At 38.3% G+C, this 19435-nt stretch overlaps 1 protein-coding gene across 1 annotated transcript in view; it reads left to right on the plus strand.

The window, feature by feature from the left end:
* The first annotated feature begins 15148 nt into the window (after positions 1 to 15148).
* Positions 15149 to 19435, plus strand: part of SCG3 (secretogranin III) — a 34313-nt gene continuing 30026 nt past the window's right edge. The window contains exons 1-4 of the mRNA XM_029952582.1: positions 15149 to 15550; positions 16250 to 16302; positions 16800 to 16845; positions 16940 to 17155. Coding sequence (XP_029808442.1) covers positions 15460 to 15550; positions 16250 to 16302; positions 16800 to 16845; positions 16940 to 17155 — 406 coding nt within the window. The 5' untranslated portion in view covers positions 15149 to 15459. The remainder of the gene's footprint in view (positions 15551 to 16249; positions 16303 to 16799; positions 16846 to 16939; positions 17156 to 19435) is intronic.

A 19435-nucleotide genomic window follows, 5' to 3' on the forward strand; every position in this document is an offset into this window, starting at 1 on the left:
CAAACACGAACCCTACAGAGAACACAATGAATCCAAAACCACATTTTTCAATAATAACACTGAATGAATGTAAATGGACTGAATGCTCCAATCAAAAGACACAGGGGGGCAGAATGGATAAAAAAAAATCCATCTATTTGCTGTCTACAAGAGACTCATTTTAAACCTGAAGACACCGTCAGATTGAAAGTAAGGGGATGGAGAAATATCTATCATGCAACTGGTAGTAAAAAAAAAAAAAAAAAAAAAGCCAGAGTAGCCATAGTTATATCAGACAAACTAAACTTTAAAGTAAAAGCAGTAAAAAGAGATGAAGAAGGACATTATATAATAATTATAGGTTCTTTCCATCAGGAAGAGCTAACAATTATAAAAATATATGCGCTGAATTTGGGAGCACCCAAATACATAAAACAATCAAAACAGGAACAATCTTATTGATAAGAATGTGCTTATCGCAGGGGATTTTATTTTATTTTTTAAAGTGGTTTATTGTCAAATTAGTTTCCATACAACACCCAGTGCTCTTCCCCACAAGTGCCCTTCTCCATCACCACCACCTCTTTTCTCCCTTCCCTCTTCAACCCTCAGTTCGTTTTCAGTATTCAATAGTCTCTCAAGTTTTGCATCCCTCTCTCTCCCCAACTCTCTTTCCCTCTTCCCCTCCCCCTGGTCCTCCATTAGGTTTCTCCTGTTTTCCTGTTAGACCTATGAGTGCAAACATACGGTATCTGTCCTTCTCTGCCTGACTTAGGTCGCTTAGCATGACACCCTCGAGGTCCATCCACTTTCTTACAAATAGCCAGATTTCATTCTTTCTTATTGCCATGTAATACTCCATTTTATAAATATATACCACATCTTCTTGATCCGTTCATCAGGTGATGAACATTTAGGCTCTTTCTATGTTTTGGCTATTGTTGACAGTGCTGCTATGAACATTGGGGTACATGTGCTCCTATGCATCAGCACTTCTGTATCTCTTGGGTAAATCCCTAGCAGTGCTATTGCTGGGTCATAAGGGAGTCCTATGGATAGTTTTTTGAGGAATCTCCACACTGTTCTCCAGAGTGGCTGCACCAGTTTACATTACCACCAACAGTGTAGGAGGGTGCCCATCTCTCCACACCCTCGCCAACATCTATAGTCTCTTGATTTATTCATTTTAGCCACTCTGACTGGTGTGAGGTGGTATCTCAGTGTGGTTTTGATTTGTGTTTCCGCAGGGGATTTAATTCTCCACCTACAGCAATGGATAGGTCAACCAGACAGAAAATCACTAAAGACTCGATGGACCTGAATGGCACATTGGAACAGATGGAATTGATAGATATATTTAGAACTCTGCATCACGAAGCGAGGAAATTCACCTTCTTCTTGAGTGCACGTGACACATTCTCCAAGACAGATCACATACTGGGGCATAAAGCAGCCCTCCATAAATACAAACGAATTGAGATCATACCATGCACACTTTCAGATCACACTGGCTATAAAACTGGAAATCAATCACAGGAAAAAGTCTAGAAAACCTCCAAAAATGTGGAGGTTAAAAACCACCCTACTAAAGAATGATTGGGCCAATCAAGCAATTAGAGAAGAAATTGAAAAATATATGGAAACAAATGAAAATTAAAATACAACAATCCAAACTCTCTGAAATGCAGCAAAGGCAGTCCTAAGTCCTAAGAGCAAAGTACATTGCAACCCATGCCTATTTCAACAAACTAGAAAAAGCACAAGTTCAAAATCTAACAGAGCACCTAAAGGAACTAGAAAAGGAGAAGCAAGAGCACCCCAAACCCAGCAAAAAAAAGAGAAATAATAAAGATCAGGGCAGAAACAAACAATATAGAATCCACAAAAACAGTCAAGCATATCAATTTAACCAAGAGTTGGTTCTTTGAAATAATAAACAAAATTGATAAACCTCTAGCTAGACTCCTTAGAAAGAAAGAGAGCACTCAGATAGACAAAATCATGAATGAAAGTGGATCTATTACAACCAGTTCCTTAGAAATACAAGCAATCATTAGAGATTACTATGAAAAATTATATGCCAAATAACTGGACAACCTAGAAGAAACGGACAAATTCCTAAATGCACATGCACTACCAAAATTCAAACGGGAAGAGATGGAAAACATGAATAGACCAATAACCAGTGAAGAAATCGAACCCATTATCAAAAATCTCCCAACAAATAAGAGCCGAGGGCCAGATGGCTTCCCAGGGGAATTCTACCAGACATTTAAAGCAGAGCTCATACCCTTTCTTCTCAAACTATTCAAAAAAAAAAAAATAGAAAAGGAAAACCTCCAAACTCATTCTATGATACCTTGATACCCAAACCAGACAGAGACCCAGCAAAAAAAGAGAACTACAGACCAATATCCTTAATAAATACAGATGCAAAAATACTCAACAAGATACTAGCAAAATAAATTCAACAGCATATTAAAAAATTATTCATCATTATCAAGTGGGATTCATACTTGGGCTACAGGGCTGGTTCAATATTTGCAAATCCATCCCTGTGATACATCACATTAACAAAAGAAAAGATAAAAACCATATGATCCTGTCGATAGATGCAGAAAAAGCATTTGACAAAATACAGCACCTTTTCTTAATAAAAACCCTCGAGAAAGTCAGAATAGAAGGAACTTACCTAAACATTATAAAAGCAGTTTTTGAAAAGCCCACAGCTAATATCATCCTCAGGGGAAAACTGAGAGCTTTCCCCCTGAGATCAGGAACACGACAGGGGTGTCCGCTCTCACCGCTGTTGTTTAACATAATGCTGGAGGTTCTAGCATCAGCAATCAGACAACAAAAGGAAATAAAAGGCATAAGAATTGGCAAAGATGAAGTCAAACTTTCACTTTTCACAGATGACATGATACTCTACAAGGAAAACCTGACCGACTCCAACAGAAGTCTACTCGAACTAATCCAGGAACTCAGCAAAGTCACAGGGCACAAAATCAATGTACAGAAATCAGTTGCATTTTTATACACCAATAATGAAGCAACAGAAAGAGAAATCAAAAAACTGATCCCATTTGCAAAACCATAAAATACCTAGGAATAAACTTAACCAAAGATGTAAAAGACCTGTATAATGAAAACTATAGAAAGCTTGTAAAAGAACTTGAAGAAGACACAAAGAAATAGAAAAACATTCCATGCTCATGGATTGGAAGAATAAACATTGTTAAAACATTATTACCGAAAGCAATCCACACATTCAATGCAATCCCAATCAAAATTGCACCAGCATTCTTCACAAAACTAGAACAAACTATCCTGAAATTTGTGTGGAACCACAAAAAAACCCGCATAGCCAAAGTAATATTGAAGAAGAAAACCAAAATGGGAAGCATCACAATCTCAGACTTTAGCCTTTACTACAAAGCGGTCATCATCAAGACAGTATGTTATTGGCACAAAAACAGACACATAGACCCATGGAATAGAATAGAGAACCCAGAACTAGACCCACAAATGTATGGCCAATTAATTTTTGATCAAACAGGAAAGAGTATCCAATGGGAAAAAAGACAGCCTCTAACACAGGGTGCTGGAACAACTGGATAGCAACATGCAAAAGAATGAAACTAGACTACTCTCTTACACCATATACAAAAATAAACTCAAAATGGATGAAGGACCTGAAAGTGAGACAGGAAACCATAAAAACCCTAGAGAAGAAAGCAGGAAATAGCCTCCTTGACCTCAATCGCAGCAATTTCCTACTTGACACATCCCCAAAGGCAATGGAATCAAGAACCAAAATAAACTATTGGGACCTCATCAAGATAAAAGCCTTCTGCACCGCAAAGGAAACAATCTAGAGAACTAATAGGCAACCAATGGAATGGGAAAAGATAGTTGCAAATGACATATCGGATAAAGGGCTAGTATCCAAAGTCTACAAGGAACTCACCAAACTCCACACCTGAAAAACAAATAATCCAGTGAAGAAATGGGCAGAAGACATAAACAGACACTTCTCCAAAGAGGACATCCAGATGGCCAACAGGCACATGAAATGATGCTCAGCGTCACTCATCATCAGGGAAATACAAATCAAAAGCAGACTAAGATACCACTTCACGCTGGTCAGAGTAGCTAAAATGAACAAATCAGGAGACTATAGATGCTGACGAATATGTGGAGTACACGGTTGGTAGGAATGCAAACTGGTACGCCCCCTCTGGAAAACAGTGTGGAGGTTCCTCAAAAAATTAACAATAGAACTCCCCTATGACCCAGCAATAGCACTGCTGGGGATCTACCCAAGGGATACAGAAGTGCTGATGCATAGGAGCACATGTACCCCAATGTTCATAGCAGCAATGTCAACAATAGGCAAAACATGGAAAAAGCCTAAATGTCCATCGCCTGATGAATGGATCAAGAAGATGTGGTGTATATATACAATGGAGTACTATATGGCAATGAGAAAGAATGAAATCTGGCCATTTGTAGCAAAGTGGATGGACCTCGAGGGTGTCATGCTAAGCGAAATAAGTCAGGCGGAAAAGGACATACCATATGTTTTCACTCATAGGTCTAACAGGGGAAACCTCAGAGAACCAGGGGGAGGGAAAGGGGGGAAAAGAGTTAAGGAGAGGGAGGGAGGCAAATCATGAGAGACTCTGGAATACTGAAAACAAACTGAGGGCTGAAAGGGGAGGGAAAGGGGGGTGATGGGCATGGAGGAGGGCACTTGTGGAGAAGAGCACTGGGTGTTATATGGAAACCAACTTGACAAAAAACTATAAATGAAATATTAAAAAAATATGATATATGTAAGTGAATAAGCCCTGGGAATATCTGTAGGAAGAGAATTCCAGGAAGAGAGAAGAGTAGATGCAAAGGCCCTGAAGCAGAAGTGGGCCTGCTGTGTTTAAGGAAAAGCAAGGAATTTAATGCCCCTAGATTCGAAAGAGTAAAGGAAGAGTAACAAAAGATAAAATCAAAGATGTAGTGGGGAGCCAAATAGTGCAAAGACATATATATAAGCCATTTAATGACCTGTATATTTCTCAGAGTAAAGTAGAAAGCTTGAGAATATCCTAAATGATCTTTCTCATCCTCTTTCTCTCTAAGGCTTTCTCAAAAGACTCAATTCCCTAGCCAAGATTTCTAGTTATTCCTCATCTCCTTCCAGATGCATGAGCCAGATAAATGGATTAAACCACATGCAGCAAAGAAACCCCCGGCCATACCTAGAAGGGACTCCTAACACATAATTACCAGATATACAATAACAGAGCTCTAAGTGATGCTCTAGTTCCACTGGGCCTAGGTCCTGCCAGTCTCTAGGCCATCATTTTCTTAGAGGAAGTCTTAAGAAGCCTCTCTAGTACAACTCAACATGCATCAAGGCAAGGAACAAACAGGACTGTACCTTTAATTCATTGGAGAGTGAACCATCTACATGTGCATGTTGACTCCTTGGTCCCTTGGCATAGCTCATGGTCAAACAGAGGCTGATACAACTAAGTAGAAGCTGCTTCTACTTTCCATGGTTAGGCTGACCTACAGAGAGATCTCTTGGACTCTTCTCATCCAGGCCCCAGATAAGGACCTCAAGCATAAACTTCATCAAAGAGCCTGGCATTTAGAACATTTAGATCTCCTTAGAATCCATAGATGAAAACTTAAAATGGTAATTCTTCTGCCCTGTGGACCCCTCTCATCTTGTCCATAAAAAATAAGAAAGGAGAGCTAAGGTCTGCCATGAGTTCTGTGGAGACAGTTGAGACTAGTTTCCCATTTCTACACATCCCTGGCCAGTTCATTTCAGTTCCTATAACTTACCTGGCACAACCAGGCAAACCAGAAAAAGAACTCAAAAAAAAGCTACTGTAGGTTCCTATAGGCATGTCAGAAATTCTTCCAGACTGGACCCCTTCTTCATACTCTGATTCATCAGTTCTCTGAGTTTCTCTTCTCCTTTCAGCCCTGAGCTCTGGTTCCTGCTTCTGGATCCTTTACTTTGGTGACTTGGTTTCTACTATTTACCACAACTCCAATCATACCTTCATTCTTGGTACTTTCCCATCATCTTGACTCATGGGAACTCTGGTCAGAAACAACTCATATTCTAGCCCACCACACCCAATGAGAGAGGGATCCTAATTTTTGTCATACTGAACAGTCACAAGAAATGCAGATGGTGATGATTTTATGAAGCCTATTTACCTACGACAGAGCCACTGACTCCTTTAGTGCCATACTCCTATGCTAGTAGTGTACATCTTATACAGCTTCCTGAACATGTATGAGGAGGTAAGAGAGTATCCATCTCAACCTTGCCCTGTACCTGACTTCAGAGGCCCAGGTAGGATGACTCTGGTATAGCTGCTGTTTTGTACAAACTTGGGAATAGTGTCTTCCAGCAGTTAGATGTCCAGCTTCTGATGGGTATCGCCTCTTCCTGGGAAACCTATATGACCATACTTAACATTTCTAAGGATTTGGAGTAGCTCAGTCAAGGCCAGCCTGACTACCACAGTAGCTAAGAAACTTAAGAATGACCTTGACTTGGGGCACCTGGGTGGCTCAGTCGGTTGAGTGTCCAACTTCGGCTCAGGTCATGATTTCACGGTTCCTGGGGTTAAGTCCCGCGTCGGGCTCTGTGCTGACAGGTATCTCAGAGCCTGGAGCCTGTCTTCACATTCTGTGTCTCCCTCTCTCCCTGACCCTCCCCTGCTCACGCTGTCTCTCTCTCTCTCAAAAATAAATAAAAACATTTAAAAATTAAAAAAAAAGAATGGCCTTGGCTTATGCAAGCTGAACACCCCTTGCATGGCTAGTACCTTGTGAAGATCCACATGGGAGCCCATGTCATTAGTATTTTAGCAAATCCTCCAAGGCTGCACCCTACAGAAAGGAATCCCAGTTTGTACTCTTTATCTCCCTTGCCGTCAACGCCCATACCTCCACTATTGCACAGGAAGAATTGAGATAATCCCCTATTCCTAATTTCTAGTGCCCCAAAAGCCAGCTGCAGGGTCTAGGAGGGTACTGAGTGTGTACTAATGTAAGGAATCCTTGGGAAGCCTTAGCCATCTCAAGCATGCCCTTGATTGCCTAGCAACTTTGCCCCTGGAAAGGGAGGAGATGGGCAGGGTTGATGGAGAGAAATGGGGCAGTTTTGCTACTTGAGGTACTTGGAAAAGGTACCAAATATCATGTAAGAGAGCTGCTCTAGGGGCACCTGGGTGGCCCAGTTGGTTCAGTGCCCAACTCTTGATTTCAGCTCAGGTCGTGATCTCACAGTTTGCGAGTTAGAGCCTTGTATCAGGCTCTCACTGGCAATGTGAAGCCTCCTTGGGATTCTTCTTCCCTCTCCCTTTCTCTCTGTCCCTCCCCTGCTTGAACTCTTTCTTTCTTCCAGAATAAATGAATAAACATTAAACAATTTTTAATAAAAAAAAAAGAGAGCTGCTATAGATAGATTTATAAGATGATAAAATTCCATTCAATATTTATTGACCTCTTTACCATAGTCTTTCCAGGCACTGAGTTAAAAAAATGAATCCTGACCAGCTTCTTCTCTCAAGGGTGGAGGGGTCACAATAAAAGGACATATAAGTAATGACACTGCCCTGTGGAAATTGTTTACAATGGCATTCAAGTGGTAGAAAAGTGTCAGAGAAGACCAAAAAAAAAAGTCACCTCTTCCAACAGATTTTAATTTTCTCAATATAATCATAAGATCTTATTACAATTTATTTTGGGAGGGAGAGTGAGCATGAGCAAGGGGCAAAAGGAAAGAGAGAGAGAATCTTAAACAGACTCCATGCTCAGTGCAGAGCCGAATGTGGGGCTTGATCCCATGACCCTGGTATCATGACTTGAACTAAAATCAGGAGTTGGATGCTACACTGACTAAGCCACCCAGGCACCTCTATCATAATTTATTCTTAAGTCCCAAAGGAAAATAATTCATTATAATTATGTGAAACATCATGAACTATGTTTACAGTATATAAAATTACTGTATATAGGTGGTATTTTTTTTCTAATTATAAAATCAATACATATATTGAAAATTCAAAGAATTCAGAATTGCCTAATTAACAAAGAAAAACCTCTTACCTGGCAACCACTGTACATATTATGGGGAATAAAATTTTCATATAATTTTCTATTTGTACACATACACATAACATAGTCACACACAATTTTTATAGTGGGAATTATACAGCTAATAGGCAACCTGATATTTTTCACTCAATAATCTTTAATTCATATTAAATACTATATTCCACAATGTCGTGAATAGTGTTTGTCTTATACCCTCACCTTCATTCTTTCTGGGAAACTGCTCCACCCTTGTAGTTCTTAAGGGAGCCCTCAATTATAGCGTCTCATATCTTTCTCCCATGGCACCTTGAGCAGGCGATTGACCCAATCTAGTTCAACCACAGTACAACCAAGGTAAGTGAATAACAAGAATAGTCTGTCACTCAGCAACCTTTTCCTTCCCACTCTCAAATTTAGTTCTGGCACTTTCCCACTCAGTAGGTGACCTGTAAGGTCATTTTCTTTGTATACTTTTTTTCTCATTTCCATGCTTTCATTTTCCTTGATTGTTTTAGTGTCTTTATTAGCTCATGTCTCCTACCCTTGGTTATTTCAATTTTCCTCTGATAGTGAATTTCCAGATTCACATATACTTCTCTACTGAGCTATACCAGCAGCCATCTCTAGTGCTGGTATCCTGTGTTAGCCTCTTTAACTGAAACAGATTCATTCCTATAACTATGTAGCTATGAGGGCCTTTGCCAGCCCTGCCTCTCTATTCTTAGGCCTTTCATGAACACCTCTTCTGCAAGACTACTCTTCTGTAAACAAAAAAAATGCTAAGTGGAGAATCATACTGATAGAGGGGCTAACAGCTGTTTAAGGAACTGGAAGCTCTTGACACTGTAAGACTATTATAATCTTCCAGTTGTAATGGGACAACCATTATAGTCTCAGCATTCGAAGACCAAAGGTGGCCTTTTAAAATTTTTCCAGGGTTATTTCAACAAACAAATCAAAGCACACCTGGTGGAAGGTCTAAACCACCACTACAAGTAGGGAGATATAGCAACCAGAATCACAATAAGAGAGACCATGCAACGTACTCCAAAAAAACTTTCTGAAGGGCCAGGCCCTGGACACTGTATGGCTCATTTTTAATATAGTAGTGCTCACAGGTGCAGGACACATAACTATCTATTAAAACATGTGAAAGACAGAAAACTAGCCAAAATGACGAAACAAAAGAATCCTCCTCAAAAGAAATTCCAGGAAGAAATGACAGCCAGAGAATTGCTCAAAATAGATATAAACAATGTGTCTGAACAAGAATTTAGAAGAGTAGTCATAAGACTAATAGCTGGGCTTGAAAAAAGCATAAGAGACAGCAGAGAATCTATTGCTGTGGAGATCAAGGACCAAAGAAATAGTCACGATGAATTAAGAAATGCTGTAAATGAGATGCAAAATAAACTAGATGCAGTGACAGCAAGGATAGAGGAAGCAGAGGGGAGAATAAGTGAAATAGAAGATAAAATTCTAGAAAATAATGAAGTTAAAAGAAAGAAAATTAAGACAATACAAGACCATGAGGGGAGAATTAGAGACGTAAGTGATTCATTGAAATGTAATAATATCTGTATCGTAAGGGTTCCAGAAGAAGAAGAAGAGAGAAAGGGGCATAAGTTTTTTTTTTTTTAATTGTAGCTAAAAACTTAATCTGGGGAAGAAAGCAGACATCCAAGTCCAGGATACACAGAAGATCCCTTTAGAATCAATAAGAACAGGTCAACACATGGCATATCATAGTGAAACTGGTGAAATACAAAGAATTCTGAAAGCAGGTAGGGACAAACAGGCTTCACCTACAAGGGTAGACACATAAGGGTAATAGCAGACTTGTTCACCAAAACTTGGCAAGCCAGAGGGGAGTGGCAAGAAATACTTAATGTGCTGAATAGGAAAAATATGCAGCCAAGAACCCTTTGTCCAGTGAGGCTGTCATTCAGAATACAAAGAGACAAAGGCTTTCCCAGACAAACAAAAACTGAAGGAGTTCATGACCACTAAACCAGTCCTGTAGAAAATCCTAAGGGAGACTCTGTGAATGGAAAGCATCAAAGACTACAAAGGACCAGAAACATTACCACAAGCATGAAAACTGTAAATAACACAATGACACTAAATCCATATCTTTCAATAATCACTCTGAATGTAAATGGACTAAATGCCCCAATCAAATGTCATAGGGTATCAGAATGGATAAAAACCAAGGTCTGTCTATATACTGTCTACAAGAGACTCAAATTAGACCTGAGGACACCTGCAGATTTAAAGTGAGGGGATGGAGAACAATCATGCTACTGGAGGTCAAAAGAAAGCAATCTTATTGATAACAGTATAGTAATTGTAGGTGACTTTGATACTCCACTGAAGACCAAAGGTGAGCTGGTAATCCTTGTCATTTTATTATTTTATTTAAACAAATAGATTTTCAGATTCTGTATGGATGGCTGAGAAATGAAAGATAAGTAAAACAAGATCCTTTGAGGAGCTCATAGTTTAATGGGGTAAATAGCTAGTGGGATAAATTATGTAAGCTGATAATTGTAGTGTAAGATACAATGTTATAGAGATATATATTAAATATGTTTATATTATTATAAATATAAACTTATTTATATATTAAATAAAATTAAATAATATATTATTTATAATATTAAAATTATTATAATATAAATTATAAAATATTTACTCAGACAAAAACTGCACCAAAAGGACATATACCAAAAGTTGGTGGTTATCTCTATCAGATTTTACCCTTTTTTGTTTATCTATATTTTCAGAATTTTTCTTCAATATATATTTATTATTTTTGAAATAAGGGGGCGCCTGGGTGGCTCAGTCGGTTAAGCCTCCGGCTTCAGCTCAGGTCATGATCTCACGTTCGTGGGTTCGAGCCCTGCATCGGGCTCTGTGCTGACAGCTAGCTCAGAGCTTGGAGCCTGCTTCCAGTTCTGTGTCTCCTTCTCTCTCTGCCCCTCCCCCTCTCATGCTCTGTCTCTCTCAGTGTCAAAAATAAATAAAACAAAAAAAAATTTTTTTAAAAAGATGTTTTGAAATAAGAAAAGAAGCACAATGGGATACATGCTATATGGGAAGTATGCACAGTATTCTAAGGAAGACACTGACTTGTCTGGGGAAGATAAGGAAAGCCTTGCAACAGGTATCTTTCCGATCTTACATTCACTTATCTCTCTCACATATTAGCAAAATGCAATGTGTGGCCTTGTGTGGATCCTAGTCCAAGCAAACCAACTGTCAAAATATTTATAAAGCAGGTGCGGAAGTATTAATTCTGACTGGATATTTGATGATACTAAGGTAGTATTATTATTATGAGATGTGCTAAAGGTATTACAGTAATGTTAGGAAAAAAGAATCCTTATCTTTTAAGTAAACACACTGACATAATTATGGATGAAATGATACAAAGTTTGGGATTTTCACAGGTAAATAACCCACTGGAGTACAAAGTTGTTGGGAATATAAAATAAAAAGAGTAGTTATGAGTTAATCATTCTTAAGTTGGGAAATGAACTCATGGGAGTTAATTTCAATATTTTCTCTATTTCTGTGTTTGAAATCTCCTATAATAAAATTCACAATAATTAATATAATTACTTTTCTGTAATGAATAAAAACATCCTTTAAATATCTCTACTTTCAAGACTCAGCTTGGGGCGCCTGGGTGGCTCAGTCAGTTAAGCATCTGACTTTGGCTTAGGTCATGATGTCATGGTTTGTAAGCTTGAGCCCTCCCCTCCAGGGAGCCTGCTTCCAATTCTGTCTCTTTCTCTCTCTGCCCACCCTTGATCATGCTCTGTCTCTCTCTCCAAAATAAGTAAACATTAAAAATAATTTTTAAAAAAAGACAACTCAAAAAGCATCTTTTCCACCAGTGAATGAGTGCATGACAAGCAATCTATGTGTGTGTTCACCTATACACAAGCAACATTGACAAACCTCCTATGCATTGTATGTTGTCTATTTCATGATCATCTGATCTGTGTCACTGACACTTGTAATTTCAACATGTATTTTTTATATTATTTGATGTTTATAATGTATTTACACACAATTATCTAATATTTTAATCATTTTATTATTTAAGAAAAGAGATATCTTCTCTGTGAAGCCTTGCCTGACTACCCATTTCATTATTTACACCCTATCTGAACTCTGCACATAAAACAGAGGACACATAACACACTTTTGTGCTTATTTGCTCACTTATATTCAAATGAGATTAATACGTAGGACATGAAGCCCTGTCAGTAAATAGTTGTGTTTGTTGTTGTTGTTATAATCAGTCCTTTCTTTTCATTAGGCTATAAGACTAGTAGTGGCCATCTTATTTATTTGTCTTTGTATGCCCAGCAATTATCTCAATTCTTGCTACATTTTAAGTGCTTGATAAACTCTGCTAAATGAATAAATGAAACTTAGTATCACTCCATTCAGACCTACACTGTGTCCAGCAGAAACATCCATAGGACTGAGGAATGTAAACTAATCCATGCCTTACAGTTTACTCAGGGTTCTATAACTGAACTGATCAGAAACATAACATGTTTCTAGATTCAATGTCCACTTAACATAGTTGCTTTGATTCCAAATAGCAGAGAAAAGTCAAACATCATAAAAATTTTTTTTTGGTAAGCAAAGAAATGTTCTCAGTAGCCATCCCTTTCCTTCACTCTACCCTGAGCTTCTCTCTAAACAGCAAGCATATTGAGGGGAGAGGTCAGTCAGAAACAGAACATATAATAGAGTGAGGCTAAATGGGTGAACAGAAGTGGGAGGTACAGGCTTCTGGTTATGAAATGAATAAATCACCAGGATGAAATGTACAGCATGGGGAATATACTCAATGGTATTGTGATAGTGTTGTATGGTGACACATGATAACTACACTTGTGAGCACAGCATAAGGTAAACAGTTGTTGAATCACTGTGTGGTACACCTGAAACTAATGTTATGTTGTAAGTCAACTGTATATCAATAAGAAAAATGGAGGAAAATGAAAAAATGAATAGAAAGAGACTGAGGAATCAGGTGAGCAATACAGTGTCAGGATTGGTGAATGACTATGTGACATAATATTCAGTGATGTTTCTTAAATGCTGAAAACATTTTATTATTTTTTTAGGCTCTGTCTTTTAAAATATTCTTGGCATCAAAATGATTTAATTAAAACATGTACCTTTTGATTCCCCCAATACATGATTTAAACAGAGCTGGTCCTCTCTGTTTTAAAGAAAAGGAATCTAGTGTGCCTGGGTGGCTCAGTCAGTTAAGCGTCTCTAGATTTTTGCTCAGGTCAAGGATCTCACAGTTCTTGGTTTGAGCTCCATGTCAGGCTCTGCACCAACAGTGCAAGCCTGCTTGGTATTCTCTCTTTCCCTCTTTCTCTCTACCTCTCTCTCAAAATAAATTTAAAAAAGAAGAGGAACCTAAGGAAATTTACCCTTTGCTCAGCTGAGATTGTAAATTGTAACCATTTTTTTTAATGCAGTATACTAGTATGCTGGGATAATAATGCTATGTTATCAGTGCCAAGAAACAACTATTTGTTCTGAAGAAGCTGTTAGATTGAAAGTACTCTTCAGATTCTAAAGGGAAGTATTTGAGTGACTTCCAAACTCAAAAATCTGCAGAACAAAGGAGATTTGTTTGTTAGCTTGTTTGTTTGTTTGCTTTTAGGTTTTTGAATGACTAACTTGCTGCTTGAAAAGCAAGGGTGCAGAAATCAAAGGCCCGATTGTGCTGAATCCTTCTATTTGGTCATTATTCAGACTGGTTCCCAGCATGCCACAGTCCAAAGGAAAGGTTCCAAGCTCTGTTTAAAAATCAGAAACTAAAGAGCTTACTCAGCACCCTGCTCACATTACTGTTGGTTGTATTCATCATCTAAAAGTCTTTTGATAGCTTCTTTTATGCCATAATGTTAGGCTTCGGGGAATATTCTCAGAATGTAGGAAGCACCTCCTGACCCAGTTATGATGTAAATACTTTTTGTGACTATCCTCTCTCTTCAAAGACCTCTGAAACAGCCAGGCCCTTAGGCATAATTGGATCCTGGGGAAGAATGTTACAGAAATGTTTGTTGGTTGGTTAGTTGGTTTTGTGGCACTGCTGGTGATGAAGAGGAAGCTTTCTCTTAGTGGGGAAGGGGGAATTTCACAATGAAACTGGCCCTTGATACTTACCTACCCAAGACTGATGAGGATATCTATGCTTGGGGGAACAGATAATTATTTTTAGTTCTGCTTTAACATCTAGGAGAGTAAGAACCCATAGCAACAGGGGCGCCTGGGTGGCTCAGTCAGTTAGCCTTCAACTTCAGCTCTGGTCTTGATCTCACAGTTCCTGAGTTCAAGGCCTACATCAGGCTCTGTGTTGACAGCTCCAAGCCTGGAGCCTGTTTCAAATTCTGTGTCTCCTTCTCTCTCTGCCCCTCCCTACTCATGCTATGTTTTTCAAAAATAAATAAACCTTTAAAAAATCAATAAAAGCGTGTGAGCAGCAATCTGAATATTTGAAAGAATGCTCCTTGAATTTCCCAATTCAAAAGACTGCATAGAGCTAAGACAGAAATAGGAGTATGAGGGACGTTTTGTATGTCAACTCAAATCACAAAGGCAGGGCTTCTCTAAGGATGTATGTAAGAATTACATTTACCTTTTGAGTACAGCAGGTGGAAAAGAAAGAAGGAATTCTGGGGCAGATACCCCAAAACTATCCCAAAGCAAAAACCTTCATACAAGGTTATCTCTCCTTGACAGGTACAAGAGCAGGAAAGGCATTTGATCCTTGCTGTAACGTTTAGTTGGAAAGTTACGACAATGACGTCCAAGCTTATGGCTATCCAAGTGACCCTGAGCGCAGGAGCACCCGTAAGACTGCGGCACAGAAAATACGCTAGTCTGCCAGTCTTCCCTCCCCCCTTACATTCTCGGGGGATTGGAGTAGCGTTGGTGTCGCTGACGCCATCCCTTCCCGCCTCTGGCTGTCAAGGAGCATGCGCTTCCTTCCTCACTTCCTCCCAAGGAGAGAGAGTAAGGCTACGCCCCAGCGGACCGGCAGCCGGCTCGCGTCATAGGAACTTCAGCACCCACAGGGCGGACAGCGCTCTCCTCCACCTGAGGACCTGACACCCGAGCGCCTGGAGCCTTTCTAATCGCTTTACTCGTTAGCCGCGCGGAGCTCCACCGGCAGCTGGGTCCCTGTCACTCACCCTCCCTTCACCCTCCCTCCTAGCTCTTCCTGTTTTTACTCCTCCTTTTCATTCATAACAAAAGCCACAGCTCAGAGAGCCCGGCGCCAGGCACTAAGCCAAGAGTGGAAGAATGGGGTTCCTTTGGACCGGCACTTGGATTCTGGTGTTGGTGCTCCAAAGCAGCCCAGTTCAAGCTTTCCCCAAGCCAGGAGGTAGCCAAGGTATGTGGACACTTTTCTTCCCATCTCCCTTTTATTTCGCTATGAAAAGGTAAAGCTTGGCAAAATTCTGTGAACTGTAAATCACCTTGTCTCATTTTCTGATCAGATAATATACGTGTATATTGACAGAGAAATCAGTTTGAAATTGGAGCTGGAAAACAAATTTTCCCCTCCAATAATTTCTGAATGATAGAGTAATAACACGGGTTGTTTTGAAATACCTTATTCTGAAACGGGGCTGAATGATAATTTTCCTGACTTCAAAGTGGCCTGTTTTTTGCTTGTTTGTTTGTTTGTTCTAGTCTTACAACCTTTCTCTGTACTTTATTCATCATATGTGAGGTATATGACAAAGAGCTTTTAATGTGCCAATAATGCCAATCTAAATTATGCTCTATCTAGTTGAAAACAGCTGGTGAGCCAAGTGTTAAAACTATATGTTAGATTTCTGGGCAGAAATTTAGGAGTGCAATTCCATTAACTCAGGAAGTACAACAGGATAATAAGCAAGGCAACGTTGATAAAGATTGTTATTGTATAATCTTGGTTATCTTTGTTAATACATAGTTTTGTTCCATTGTCATTCAAAAACATTTATTCCAATATTTGTTTTTCCTTTTTAGAGGTTATATGTAGTAAGAGACATAGTGTGTCTTTCCAGTGCACAATTAAATTTATATTTGTGTTTGGTTATTCTAGACAAACCTCTACATAATAGCGAACTAAGTGCAGAAAGACCTTTGAATGAACAGGTAGGTCAAAAGTAAAATTACAAATGCTGTTTCAGTTTACTTTAGTTATATTTAATGTAATCATGCTGTAACATTTTAGCCATTTTGAATTCACAAATTTCAAGAGCTTAATAATAAATTGGCAGAAATTAGGATGGACAATATAGTTTAGGAAATTTGTATGTTGACAGTTATATACATAGAATTCTGAATAATACAAAGAACTGTCTAATAACCCAGTAAGCTCAACATCACATCCATTGTATTGTAAGACTGCTTAATTTATCCAAGATTTATCTCCCACCAATATTACAGGGGAAGGGAATTAATATTTATAGACTATCTGCCATTTTTTTAAATCTCATTTAATCCTTTTGGTAATGTTTTGAAACAAATTATTACCTATATTTTCAAATAAGAAAATGAAATCCCACAGAGATTGAAGCATTTAGCTTTCATATTTGTTAAGTAGTGGAGCAATGATTTAAAACCAGGTCTATCTCTGATTTGCTTCCCAGATTGCTGAAGCAGAAGCAGACAAGATTAAAAAAACATACCCTCCAGGTAAAAAGAAATTATGTTGATATTAATTTAAATAATGAAGGTTATGAAAATTTTAACTAAAGTGGATGTGTTGGGCTTGGGGGCTTTTTTTCAGAAAACAATCCAGGTGAAAGCAATTATTCCTTTGTTGATAACTTGAACCTACTAAAGGCAATAACAGAAAAGGAAAATATTGAGAAAGAAAGACAATCTATAAGAAGCTCCCCATATGATAATAAATTGAATGTGGAAGATGTTGATTCAACCAAGAATCGAAGACTGACTGATGATTATGATTCTACTAAGAGTGGATTGAATCATAAACTTCAAGGTAAATGAGGAAAAAGAACTTTTGTTTCCTATTTACTCTAACTTGGAATTTTCCCATTGTAGGTTAAGAGAAAGTCCTACATTTTAATAAGGGCCATTATACATGCATAGTCCTTTATTAGTCAGGACCAAAATTAAGAGAAAGCCCAATTTTTTCCATGAGGCCTAAGCTCTGCAAAAGTCCAAATTTTATTTTCTCTTTTTAAGGTTCATTTACTGATGCTTTGAAAGCAATTTAAATATGCTGGCTATATTTTGTTATTGAATTTATTTTTAACATTCCAATTTAACTATGAGTACAAAGAAAAAAATCTTAATTCTCTTATTATTTTTCTATTATTTTTTAATGCTTTTTATTTTTATTTTTGAGAGAGACAGACAGTGTGAGCAGGAGAGGGTCAGAGAGAGAGGGAGACACAGAATCTGAAGACAGGCTCCAGGCTCTGAGCTAGCTGTCAGCACAGAGCTGGCGTGGGGCTCAAACCCACTAACTATGAGATCATGACCTGAGCCGAAGTCGGACGCTTAAGCGACTGAACCACCCAGATGCCCCAAAATCTTAATTCTCAACCAATTAAATCAATAAAATACTCCCCCATAAAAGGTGAAATATCCATTAGTTTCCTTTCAATGTTCTCTTCCTAAGTCATATCTTTCTCCCTAGGTCATTCTAACCTTTCGATGGCCTTAAATACCATCTATAGCCTGATGTCTCATAATACTAGCCCAGACTATCTATTTCTCTCTCTCTCTCTATAGAAACTGTATATGTGACTGAAAAACAGTCATCTTGGTATTTTCCAGCTCCAGCAGGCAATCAGTACTTTTACATATAATATGGTATAATACAATACTATGTATATATATACAATATAATACAATAATGCAATATAATACTAATATATATTATATGTTACAATATATTCTATATTAATTATATATTATAATTAATATTATATTATACATACATATATAGTAGGGGTTTTTTCCTCTATCCTTGATCACCACCATCCTCACCCAAACTCTAATCATGTCTCATTTCAACTATAGCAAAATCTTCTAATAGATCTTCCAGCATCCACTCTGCTCTTCTCCAACTCATAGCAGTATTGAAATTGACACTCTTGCATAAAACCCATTAGTAGATTGCCATTTCCTCTTGGGATAAAAACCAAAAGCCTTAATGTGGCCTCCATAATCCTGCAAGGACAGATTCCTGTGTTCATCTAATACACATGATCTGATAGAAACCCGTTCCTTTCACTCATGACACTTAATGCAATTTGTAATTTTACATTCCTAAGTGTGTCTACTTATGATTTATGTCTTCCTCCTTAATTAAACTGAAAACTTTGCAGTATAGAAACATTGTAGCCCCAGTATCTGAAAGCTAATGAATTGACTGCATTAATAGATGAGTAAATGAATGAGCAAATAAAATAGCAAGCAAGGGAATAAATAAACTCTTGTACTTAAGCATTGATGAAGAGAGTGTGTTTTCTGTGCTGAAGACCACTGCGTAAGAGTGACTACAGATGTTCTTTAATGTCTTTATTCTGGTCCATGGCCACAAGAGCATAATGTTGGTTATCTCCACCAGAACACAACTACCAATTAAATTTTACTTTCATTGGATATCATGGCATGAGGAAAGTTCAGAAGTATGTTGTATATGAATGGGACAGGGGAGATAGTTTATATTTTGAAACATTTCATACTCTTCTTGGAAATTTTTCTTGAATTCTACTTTTACCCTAAAATGTTTAGACTTGAAACAGACACTGGGTATAGCTGCATACAAAACAGTTTCAACCACTTTGAACCAACCATCTGATTTAGTAAAATTTTTAAAAGTAGTCTAATGTTTATCTGACTAATTTTTTTGGTCAAACTGAGTGTATGTACAGGCAGAGGCATAGATCTGTTTATGATCCAACCACTAACCTGAGTAACTTATTTTTAAATTGTTCAACATTTTATTACTATCCCAGATGGGGTCAGAACTACCAAGTACTAGTCCTGACAGCTCTAGGTCTACCCAAGGAGTCATTTCAAGTCCACCTGAAATTATAGAGAAGACTGTTGGAGAGAGTGGTCTATGAGTGAATTACTGGTCTCCTCTCATACCATGGGAATCCTGGTACCAGGTGGGTTTGGGAACACCAAGTAACTGGAACCTCAGAGGCATGTAGACTTACATCCTAGAAGTGAGAGTAAGGAAGCAGAACTTCTGCAGCGCACTTTTACACCTTTAGGAAACCTCCAGATGGGCCTATAGAGC

Source organism: Suricata suricatta, chromosome 9 (assembly GCF_006229205.1).
Source record: "Suricata suricatta isolate VVHF042 chromosome 9, meerkat_22Aug2017_6uvM2_HiC, whole genome shotgun sequence".
NCBI lineage: Eukaryota > Metazoa > Chordata > Mammalia > Carnivora > Herpestidae > Suricata > Suricata suricatta.